This window comes from Somniosus microcephalus, chromosome 5 (genome assembly GCF_052327205.1).
Source record: "Somniosus microcephalus isolate GS21.2 chromosome 5, FLI_Smic_1.0, whole genome shotgun sequence".
In the NCBI taxonomy this organism is placed as follows: domain Eukaryota; kingdom Metazoa; phylum Chordata; class Chondrichthyes; order Squaliformes; family Somniosidae; genus Somniosus; species Somniosus microcephalus.
Window position 1 is genome coordinate 285311718 of NC_140991.1, and position 11901 is coordinate 285323618.

The 11901-nt window shown below is 45.4% G+C and overlaps 1 protein-coding gene across 2 annotated transcripts in view; it reads right to left on the reverse strand.

Moving 5' to 3' along the window:
• Positions 1-4217, reverse strand: part of nkd2b (NKD inhibitor of WNT signaling pathway 2b) — a 134527-nt gene extending 130310 nt beyond the window's left edge. The window contains exons 1-3 of one of the 2 annotated variants that reach the window (XM_085989075.1): positions 3839-4217; positions 3661-3687; positions 3292-3413 (exon numbers count right to left, since the gene is read on the reverse strand). In XM_085989075.1, coding sequence (XP_085845201.1) covers positions 3292-3413; positions 3661-3687; positions 3839-3869 — 180 coding nt within the window. In that variant the 5' untranslated portion in view covers positions 3870-4217. The remainder of the gene's footprint in view (positions 1-3291; positions 3414-3660; positions 3688-3838) is intronic. The other variant, XM_085989074.1, reaches the window with a different exon arrangement.
• Positions 4218-11901: the final 7684 nt, after the last annotated feature.

An 11901-nucleotide genomic window follows, 5' to 3' on the forward strand; every position in this document is an offset into this window, starting at 1 on the left:
TTCATGCACAGAATATGGGTGGTTAAACACCGAGAGCTACTCCTGCAAGGTACCCACTTGCTAGATGCCTCATGAGCCTGGAGCATTTCTCATAGTTGACACTGCCCCTTCTACACCCTTCACACATCAGCCAGGTCCTGGCTCATAAGGGCACATTATGTGTGCAAACAGTCCTGCCAATCAGCTGACACATGGAATGCTTGCAATGGGCACTCATTTTGGAGCACAAAGACTCCGCATATTGGTATCCATCATTTGAAAAACAATTGATTCAGCAGCAGTAACATGCCATTATGATCTACTGTATTGCAATGCAGTTTGATAATGCCAACCTATGATCTGGGGCCAGTGCAGGAATGTGAAATCAGATGCATAGTTAATTTGAGCACAACAATGTCTTGGATTACCTCAGTATTCTCTTTGATAGAAAGAAACATTGCTCCAACACAATTATTAACGAGCAGATTTCAGTGTATTGTTATGGTGGATTGGGGAAATGCAGTGGATGTGGTTTACATGGACTTTCAGAAAGCCTTTGACAAGGTACCACACGGGAGATTATTGAGAAGATGAAGGGTTATGGAATTAGGAGAAGGGTAGAAAACTGGATTAAAACTGGTTGGAAGGGTAGAAACCGAGTAGGAGTTAAAGACAGTTTCTCAGTGGTTGGAAGTGGGTAGTGGGGTCCCACAGGGTTCTGTTCAAAGTCAGGTTCTGTTTACATCTATGATTTAGATATAGTGCTAGAGGGAGTGGTGTCTGAAATTCCAGATGGCACTAAAGTAGGAGGCATAGAAAGTAATTCTGAGAACCAAAGGAAGCTGCAAGGGGATATTGATAAGATGGTGGAATGGGGAAAGAAATGGCAGATGGAATTCAGTATCAGCAAGTGTGAGGTGGTACATATTGTTTAACAAAAAGTAGTCATTATATTTGGAGTTGGGGAAGGCTGGGCAATGTGGAAGAGCAGAGGGATTTGGGGATTAGGTTTTCAACACATAAAATCAGCACCTCAAGTGATAAAGGCCATAAAAAAAGCAACTTAAATACAGGATTTTAACGCAAGAGGTACAGAATATAAAAGTTGGGGTGTCATGATGAATCTATATATAGCACAGATTCCCTGCGATGCGGCCTGGTATGAGGATACAGAAATATGAAAAATAGATAAAATTGCTAAACAGAGTGATTTGATAGAGATGTTTAAAATTATGAAGTGGTGGGTTAGAGTAGATTGAAGCAGTGCTTTCAGTGGTTGAGGAGTCTACAAAAGGGACATAGATAAAAGATTAAATGTGACAGATTTAGGACAGAGAGCAGGAGAAACTTTTTAAAAAAAAAGGAGGGTTGTGAGGCTGTGGAATGCACCACCAGATTTAATGATTGAATCAGAGACCATGTCAACATTTAAGAATACGTTCGATAGGAAAGGGGTATCAGGACTACTGCTCACGTGAAGGATTAACATCAACATGGACTGGTTGGGTTGAATGGGTTGTTTCTGTGTTGCAATTTTATCAATAGACTGGGGGGGGGTGGGAAAGAGGAGTTGATGAGCTAATATATTTGCACACTCACTCCCTCAAGATGCTCTGGCAAAGCTTATAATTACACTGCTAGTTATTTTTGCACAGTTCTGTGGACAAAGTGTGACAATTTTACACACCCATAACTAGGATTACAGCAAAGCATGGTTAAGAAAAAACCTGCAGTGCATCCATGTGAATAATTTACATGCCCTCTTTTACATTTTACTGATCACATTAAAAAAAACACAAGTCTGGCCATTTTCATCCTATAATAATGTGTATTTGCACTGGGTTTAAAACAAGCCAAGCCATCCTTGACTAACCCAGTTTCTTACACCCCCCCCATCACGACATTTTTTTTGTACAATACACCAACTTCAACACGAAGGAAGCCAGGCGTCTTTCGTCAATCAAAATCAAGTCAAACACAATTCTCTTTGCCAAATCATGAACACATGGATTAGTGTTCTCAGACTAGTCCCTTTAAGAGGTCTGTTAGCATCATTATCAGAAGTTTTCTGATAGGCTTAGTTCTTGCTGGAACAACCCAGTCACAATATGCAGCTACTGAACTATGTTTACACTGCTGAAATCTTTTTCAATGATTCTGCCTCCCCTTCCACCCAGCCCTTTGTTTTTGAGGATATTTAGCCACTTTTTATCCGCTCAGATCACTGGCCATCTGCTCACAGGTCATTGCAAGGTATGCAAAACCCAAGGGGGTGGGGAGAGAAGGAGACAGGCAGAGAAAAGAGAGAGAGGCTGGGCGAAGAAAAGATGAGGCTGTGGGCAAACACACTTCCTTTTTGTGGGCAAGCTGGTCTTCCCTCGGCACCTCCCATGTAGTGATGATGATGAAACTAAGATTAGAAACAGCAGAAGGAGGAAAACCAAACACATTAGCCCTACAAACATTGCTATTTTTCCTCAGTTCTGAATGAGAAAAGGGAAAAATAAGTCACTTCGTTATGTTTGTACATATACAAAAACAGAATAGTCCAATGCACTAATTAACATTCATAACCCAGTCCTTCATGAATGTGCAATACTGCTTTGATATGGAAATACTATGAGGAGAAGTTGGGACCCACTCCAAGTTGAATTTGTACCTGCTGATTAAATTGTATCCAAACAATTTAATTGATCCCGGGGTGAGCTTGCAGTTGCTATTTCATTAGCTCCCTTGAATTTCTAAGTCATTAAGATTTAACTTGTAATGGACGGAGCAGATAGCTCCCATTGGAAGAATTGTCCCATTGGAGATAGTTAATGTTCTCAGAGTGTGCAACTGAAACCTGCCTAAAAGACCGATGGTTTTTTTACACTATCAATTTGATCCAGATAGAAGCACATCCCCAAGTCGTCACCTCCCTTCGCCGTCCGTCCAATTTGATCTCAAGATTGATCAAAGGGAGAGAAAGCGAGTAAGCGCTCCGAATCAAAGCTCAACATCTCCCCAACACAAGCAGCGAGTGAGGGCAAGCCCAGAATCAGATAGAAAGGCTGCAGCGCAGAGACAGATTTAAAGACACGTTCTCTCTTATATTGAGATATAAGGCAAGAAACCCCCAATTAAAACATACCATTGGGAGATGGGGCTGGTCAATGAAAACCCCTGCATTAAGCTAAAAGGTGAGTTGGAGTGGTGAAAAGCTCTTGCTGGGGGAGGCTGGGCCCCGTGTGTTGCATTCTCCCTGGGATGTTGAATGTGTCTAAGTGTGGATGTATCTCAGAGCTCCCTTGTTTGGGTCATGTCAATTACCGTAGAGAAAGGTCGGTATCCACGCAGTTTCGCCTGCTCCAAGACACCGTTTGAAGTTCTCTGCCGCTCAAACTCCTCCAAACCCCGGCGGTTCAGGTAGGCATTCACCACGAAACTGTCTCCTGCAAGCATACACGTCCAAGAGAGGGAGGGGGGAAACAAGAAAAATAACGGGGTTAGAACTGAAGAAATAATATTTAATAACAAAGGGGCAAGAAAGAGTGGGAAGGTTTAGTTAAAATACAATTATAAAAGGAGGGGGATCGAATTATCAAAATCATAGAATTAATACCAAAACAGACTTCAATTTTCTATGTAGATTTAATTATCATTGTCGATCAGCAAGATCATTTAGAGAAAGTATCTCACCTTCAGGATTTTCTCTCCGCTTGCATGCTGTCAGTTTCAATCGACCCATATTTTAAAAAAAATTTAAAAAGTTAGCAAATCTCATTTCAATTGAACTACCCCCCCCAAAAAACACCCTGTGAAAACATGAACAGACTCCACGTGTGTGCAGCCGTGGGGTGAGTTTTAATTTCCCTACCATGTTTTGACTGAAGTTTGCCCATTTTCATCAACTGCTTCGCTTCCACGCCGAGAAAAGCATTTGGAGTTTTATTGTAATGCTTCCCTTGCCAGAGAGAGTGAGGAGAGAGAAAACAACAAATAATAACAATCCCACAAATACAAAGAAAGCTCTCCCCAACTAAAGAGATATCTTCTTTAAAGCGTTTTCAGGAGAGCTGTCACAGAGCGACTGGGGCAGAGAAACGAGGCAGACTCCAATATATTGCTCTCCCCTCTCACTAACACCACATTAAAAAAAACCTGCAGCTTCCACTCGGCGGCACTTAAAAGTGGGAGGAGAGCAATCCCTTTGAATCCAGAGCTCCAGCCACTTTAACTCTTGTAGACGCGATCAGTCGAGTGCTGATTTCTACCCAACTGCATAGGCACCACATGTTCAAACATATCTTTCAAAGGGGCCATCCTTTGTGACCTTTTTTAAACAATTTTTTTAATAGCATCATAGAACATTCGGCCCATCGTACCTATACCAGTTCTTTGAAAAAGAAAGACTTGCATTAATGTAGCGCCTTTCACAACCACCGGATGTCTCAAAGCACTTTACAGCCAATGAAGGACTTTTGAAGTGGAGTCACTGTTGTAATGTGGGAAACGCGGCAGCTCAATTTGCACACAGCAAGGTCCCACAAACAGCAATGTGATAATGACCAGATAATCTGTTTTTTGTGGGCTAAATATTGGTTAAGACACCGGGGATAACTCCCCTGCTCTTCTTCGAAATAGTGCCATGGGATCTTTTACAGCCACCTGAGAGAACAGACGGGGCCTTGGTTTAACGTCTCATCAGAAAGACGGCACCTCCGACAGTGCAGCACTCCCTCAGCACTGCACTGAGGGTCAGCCTAGCTTTGTGTGCTCAAGTCCCTGGAGTGGGACGTTGAACCCACAACCTTCTGACTCAGAGGCAAGTGTGCTACCAACTGGGCCACAGCTGACACTATCCCAAAGTTATCCAATTAGTCCCATTCCCCTGTCCTTTCTCAATAGCCCTGGCCATTTTCCCCCTTTTGAAGGTTAATGTTGAATCTGCTTCTACCACCCTTTCAGGCAGTGCATTCCAGATCACAACAACTTGGTTACTGATCCTCCTGCCACTGGAACCAGTTTCTCCCTACTTATTTTATCAAAATCCTTCAGAATTTTGAACATTTTGGCATAGTGGTTAGCACTGTTGCCTCACAGCGCCAGGGAACCGGGTTCGAATCCGGCCTCAGGTGACTGTCTGTGTGGAGTTTGCACATTCTCCCCGTGTTTGCGTGGGTTTCCTCCGGGTGCTCCGGTTTCCTCCCACAGTCCAAAGATGTGCGGGTTAGGTTGATTGGCTATGATAAATTGACCCTTAGTGTTAGGGGGATTAAATATGTGGGGTTACGGGGATAGGGTGGTATATGTGTTGGTGTAGGGGTTACGGGGATCGGGTGGGATATGTGTCGGTGCAGACTCGATGGGCCGAAATGGCCTCTATCTGCACTGTGGGGTTTCTGTGATTCTGTGATTCTGTGAAATCTTCCCATAAGTTTCTCTGCTCGAAGGAGGACAATCCCAGCTTCTCCCATTTCTTCACATAAACATCCCCAAGTAGAGAAAATCTAATTACATTCTCTAATTAGCAAACTTTATGGGGGTCCTGGACTGCTTGCCTCCCCCCTCGCTCCCCTTCTCTAAACTTGTAATAAAACAGAAAGTGCTGGAAATAGGCAGCTTCTGGGAAGAGGAATGCAGCTTCGCATTTTGGGGAGACCCTTTAATTCTAAGTTTGGGCGTTAGTGTAAAATGGCAGATATCAATTCAGCCGCACGTTATGCATCTCTCTTGATTTTCATTTCCATTGAAATCAATAGAGGGGAAAATTGGGCGACGTGTATAATGGGGCCAATCCGATGTCGCCTGTTTTCCACAACTGCTGAAAGTTAAAATCAGCCTTTTTTTATTCATTCATGGGATGTGGGCTTCGCTGGCAAGGCCCATCCCTAATTGCCCTTGAGAAGGTACTCCCACAGTGCTGTTAGGGAGGGAATTCCAGGATTTTGACCCAGCGACGATGAAGGAACGGCGATAAACTTCCAAGTCAGGATGGTGTGTGAATTGGAGGGGATCTTGCAGGTGGTGGTGTTCCCATGTGCCTGCTGCCCCTGTCCTTCTAGATGGTAGAGGTCGCGGGTTTGGGAGGTGCTGTCGAAGAAACCTTGGCGAGTTGCTGCAGTGCAACTTGTAGAGGGTACACACTGCAGCGACGGTACATCGGTGGTGGAGGGAGTGAATGTTTAAGGTGGTGGTGGGGTGCCAATCAAACGGGCTGCTTTGTCCTGGATGGTGTCGAGCTTCTTGAGTGTTGTTGGAGCTGCACTCATCCAGGCAAGTGGAAAGTATTCCATCACACTCCTGACTTGTGCCTTGTAGATGGTAGAAAGGTGTTGGAAACACAAAGCGTAGTGAGAATATGGAACTTGCTACCACAGGGAGTAGTTGAGGCGACTAGCATAGATGCATTCAAGGGGAAGCGAGATAAACACATGCAGGAGAAAGTAATAGAAGGATATGTTGATGGGGTTAGATGAAGAAACATGGGAGGAGGCTCGTTTGGCACACAAACACTGATCTGGACCTATTGGGCCGCATGGCCTGTTTTTGTGCTGTAAACACTATGGGCTCAATTTTGCCAGGCCTGAGGAGGCGGGATTGGAGGCATGTTAGGTGGTAAAATAGCAAAAAATGGCATGCAGGCCTCATCCCGCCTCCGAGCAATTTTCCCACATGCGAGTTTTCTGACCCCGTTTCCATCCCACCTCCAAGAGGCGGGATAGGCCCTTAAGGCCATTTTGAGAGGCCTTTCTGATTTTCCCACTTTTCCCACGTGCTGCACGCCTCCTCTGGAACACGCCAGTGAATCCTGGCGGCATCACAAGTGGATTGCTTACTAACAGCTGCAGCTCCACCATTAAAAAGGAGTTTTCACCAATCATCATTTGCAGGTGGCAGAACTTTGTTGTCTCGGGTCTGGGGGAACTTTTAGCAGGCCTACTCATTGTTGTGGAAGTTTGGAGCCTGACACCCATCTCCAGTGTGACCTCCTGGGAAACCCCTCTCCCCACCTTGACTGAGCGCTTCCTCAACTGAGGTATATACCAGAAGAATGGGAACCATTTATTTCCTTTCCTCCTGGACATCAGATTCGGACAAAGACCAGCCACGGCAGCAGCAGAACCCTGAACAACACCAGCAGCAACTGCAGGAGCTCCAAGCTGCTGCTCACCCACCTGAAGCTGCACAGGCCGGAAGGTGCCAGCGCATGGAAGCACGTCGGCGCAGGAGATACCCCCAAAACAAGGTCTAAAGACAGAGGATCAGCTACCTCAACATGACTGAGCAGCAGTGCCAAAGGAGGCTCCGACTTTCGCGAGAGGTAGTGGGTGACATCTGCGCAATGCTGCAGCAAGACCTGGAGCCCAGAGGAGCAGGTGGACACCTCTTACCAGTGGCCATCAAAGTCACCACCGCACTCAACTTTTTTGCCTCAGGCCATTTCCAGGGATCAGCAGCAGACATCAGCGGCGTCTCCCAGGCGGCCGCACACACTTGCATCATGCAGGTAACCGATGCCCTCTTTGCCATCGCGCACAATTACATCAATTTCTCCAAGGATCAAGCCAGTTTAACTGCACGAGCGGTTGGGTTCGACAATCTGGCAGGCTTTCCAAGGGTGCAGGGCGTCGTTGACTGCACACATGTGGCCCTTAAGACACCCCATCACAATCCAGGTATTTTTGTCAACCGCAAGGACTTCCACTCCCTCAACGTACAGCTGGTGTGTGACCACAAGAAGGAAATTTTGCATGTTTGTGCCAAGTACCCTGGCAGTTGCCCTGACTCCTTCATCCTGCGCCAGTCTAGTGTGCCTCCGCTCTTCAGTCCGCCAGACCAACTTTTCGGATGGCTACTTGGAGACGAGGGCTATCCCCTAAAGATGTGGTCAATGACGCCGTTGAGGAGACCATCCATCGAAGCTGAGGAGTGTTACAACTCCAGCCACATTTCCACTAGATCCTTAATTGAGCAAACCATTGGCTTGCTGAAGATGCGCTTCAGACTCCTTGATAGATCAGGTGGAGCCCTGCAGTACTCAGTAGCCAGGGTCTCCAGAATGGTCGTGGTTTGCTGTGCACTTCACAACATGGCACAGCATCGTGGCTTGCAGATGCCTGAGGAACAAGTGCCTCATCACATAGCCTCCTCTGATGAGGATGCAGAGGAGGGGGAGGAGGAGAGCGACAACGAACAGCTTGCAGAGGCGCATCAACCAGCGGCAGCAGTTTGCGAGCACGTTGCTGCCCGGGATGCAAGGCACACACTCATCATGGCCAGATTTGCTTAGCCTGCACAAGCAAACACTTTTGCCTTGCACCTTCTTATCAGACCCTCGACAATGGCCAAGATTCTACAGATTCCTAGCACTCTGACCACCATACTGGCAATTGCAAGTCATCCTAAGCCCTCAATGTGGAAGTCCCATTAGCGAAATGACACACGCCACAACTGCAAGTTTGCCATCAGAATTTTTAATGACAATAACCAACTGATGGCTTTTCAAAATTAAACATAACATTACACCCAAGTGACTACCCTTGTGACTACTTGTGCAGTATCTTCCTCTTACGCGTGCTCCTATGTGGTGCTTCCCCTGTGGCTTCAGCAGATGTGGAGGCCCCTTGCTCACTTTCTTGCTGCTCCTGTCTCGACACCTTTGGTGGGCGTCCTCTGGGGTTGCGAACCTGTGAGGGATTGGCAACAGTCTGCTGCTCCTGTGGCTGTGCAGGGGTTGAAACTCCGATCTCAGTTGGGTGGGGACTCTGGTGAGGCTCTGACCAAGGGCTTTGCAGTGGCATGGTCATGTGAGCACTTGGAGAGGAGCCCCCACTTACTTGTTGTCTGCCACCAACATCCCTCTCATGGGTCAGCCCCACTTCAGAGCTAGCAAGTGGCTTGACAGCACCTTGCTGCACTTCAGGGGGGCCATGAGGACCCATTTCTGTACTGGAAGTCCTACTCCCAAGGACTTGCATGAAGGTCTGGTTTGTTTGCTCAATAGCTGACCATCGCTCCTCAAGAGATGTCAGTCTATTCTGAACAATTACCATGTTTTCCATACCCTGGCGACTAAGCTCCTCCATGGATGTAGCCATCCTCTCCTCTACCATAGCCATCCTCTCCTCTACAGTAGCCAGCCTTACCATGGAGCTAGCCATCCTTTCCACGGAGGTTGCCATCCTTTCCGTGGTGATGCGTTCATGCGCCAACACCTCTGTAATGATCAGTAACATGTAATTCTAGAATGGTACACTAGGTGGAGCTGTATGTTTAGTAGTGGGCTACCCACAAGGCAGTAGTTAAGATGGATGCCTGTATACTAGTCCACATGGCTGAATAAATGACTAGCACAAGCTAGCTGTTCATAATGAAAACGTCTATTTATTTATGAACATAACATGGTACCAGGATTGGTAATATCTGCTGAATATTGTGAAACACGACATGGAGAATTTGAAGCCACCGGAGGGTTTGAAACTCACGGGGAATGTCAACTGCAATTGGCGGACTTTCAAACAACAATTCGAACTCTATATTGCTGCCATCGGGTTCGGTACGATGCCAGATGCAAGGAAAATAGCGTTACTGCTCACGGTTGCAGGCCCGCAGGCAATAGAGGTATTTAATATGTTTGTATTTGATCAAGAGGAGGACAGAAAAAAAATGGATGATGTGCTAAAGAAGTTTGATACACATTGTTCTCCAAAAAAGAACGAGATCTATGAGAGGTACGTGTTCCGTTCACAGACACAGCAGCAAAATGAGACTTTTGATAGCTTTGTGACTGATCTGAAACTGAAAGCACAGACATGTAATTTCTCTGAACTGAAATCATCCATGATTCGTGACCAGATTGTGTTTGGTATTCATGATAAAAAAGTCAGGGAACGTTTGTTGAGAGAAACTGAACTAACATTGGAGGATGCTGTGAAAATATGCCATGCCAGTGAGCTAGCTGAACAGCACGCAAAGACTTTCAGTGAAATTAATAATAATGCAACTGTAATGAGTGACTGTGCTGCTGTCGATGCTTTGTCCAACAAGGGGACGAAACGTGGGCAGAACAGAAATGCAAAGCAATCGGAGGATGGAATTTTTCATTGTAAACGCTGTGGTTACCAGCACCAGTCAAGACAATGCCCTGCGTTTGGGAAAATGTGCACAAAATGTAATGGAAAGAATCACTTTGCCAAACAATGCTTTTCAAAAGTAAAAACAAAGAAAGGGCAACAAGTCAATGTGATTGAGGACACTGATTTAAGTGAGACTTTTTTGTAGGAATGGTGTCATGTGACAATATCAAAAAGGATACAGAAAATGTGTAGCCCTCAGGAATGGACAATGCTGAACATAAAGTTAATGCTGTAAAAGAGGACAAATGGATGATGCCACTGCAGGTAAATGGAGCATTAGTTACATTGAAACTAGACACTGGGGCAAAAGCAAACTTAATCAGTATGAGTGACATTAAAAATATGAAAGAAAAGCCCAAAATACAGAAAAAGTCAGTACTACTGAAGAACTATAATAGACAGAAAATAGATAGCTTAGGTGTATGCAGACTTAAAGTGACAGTCAAAGACAAAATTCATCATCTCATGTTTTCTGTTGTGGCTGAAGGACTTGATTCACTACTAGGTGACAAAGCTTGTGAGGCCAAGAGAGTCTACCGTATAAACTGTGCCATAAGCAGACCAGATGACTCCGTGGATTCTGTACTGAGTAATTTCCAGGATGTGTTCAAAGGATTTGGAGTTCTACCATTCACTTACAAGATCCAGCTAAAGGAGGATGCTCAGCCAGTGGTACATGCTCCACGGAGAGTTCCAGCACCCCTGCGTGACCGGCTCAAGAAAGAACTGGACAGAATGACCACACTAGGAGTCATCAGGAAAGTCGAAGAGCCAACAGACTGGGTTAAAAAGAAAAAGAACAATGATCTAAGAGTATCCAAAGGATTTAAATGCAAACATAAAATGTGAACACTGCCAGATTCCCAAGCGAGAAGAAATCACCAGTGAAATGTCAGGTGCCAGATACTTCACAAAGCTCGATGCCTCACAAAGATTTTGGCAACTAAAACTGGATGAGGAGAGCACCAAATACTGTACCTTCAACACACCATTTGGCAGGTATTGTTTCCTCAGAATGCCTTTCGGGATAATATCTGCATCTGAAATCTTTCATAGAGTGATGGAACACATAATTGAAGGTCTGGAAGGAGTTCGGTTCTATGTTGATGACATCATCATCTGGGGCTCCACACTGAAAGAACACAATGAGAGACTGACTAAAGTGCTACAGAGCATACACCGGAATGGACTGAAGCTCAACAAAGCCAAGTGTCAGTTTGGCGTCCAGGAAGTCACTTTCCTAGGAGATAATCTATCTGGTAAAGGAATAGAGCCAGATATGGAAAAAGTAAATGCCATACTCAAAATGCCCTGACCCACTGACAAAAAAGGAGTGCTACGCATCATGGGGATGATAAACTTCATTGGAAAGTTCATTCCTAACTTGTCAGCCAAGACAGCCTGTCTGCGAGACCTGCTACATAAAACAAATTAGTTCGCATGGACAGAAAGACATGAACAAGAGTGGATGAACCTCAAAACAGTGCTGACAACCACACCTGTACTCACCTTCTTTGACCCAACAAAGAGAATCAAAGTGTCAATGGATGCATCAAAAGATGGCCTAGGCGCGGTCTTGCTACAAGCAGAGGGTGAAGATTGGAAGCCTGTTGCCTATGCCTCCAGGTCTATGACTGATACTGAGTGTCAATATGCCCAGATTGAAAAGGAATGCCTAGGCTTGGTAGTTGGACTAGAAAAGTTCCATGGCTACATATATGGACTTCCCACCTTCACAGTTCAGACAGATCACTGCCCACTGGTTGCCATCATTAAAAAAAATCTGAATGAGATGTCTCCA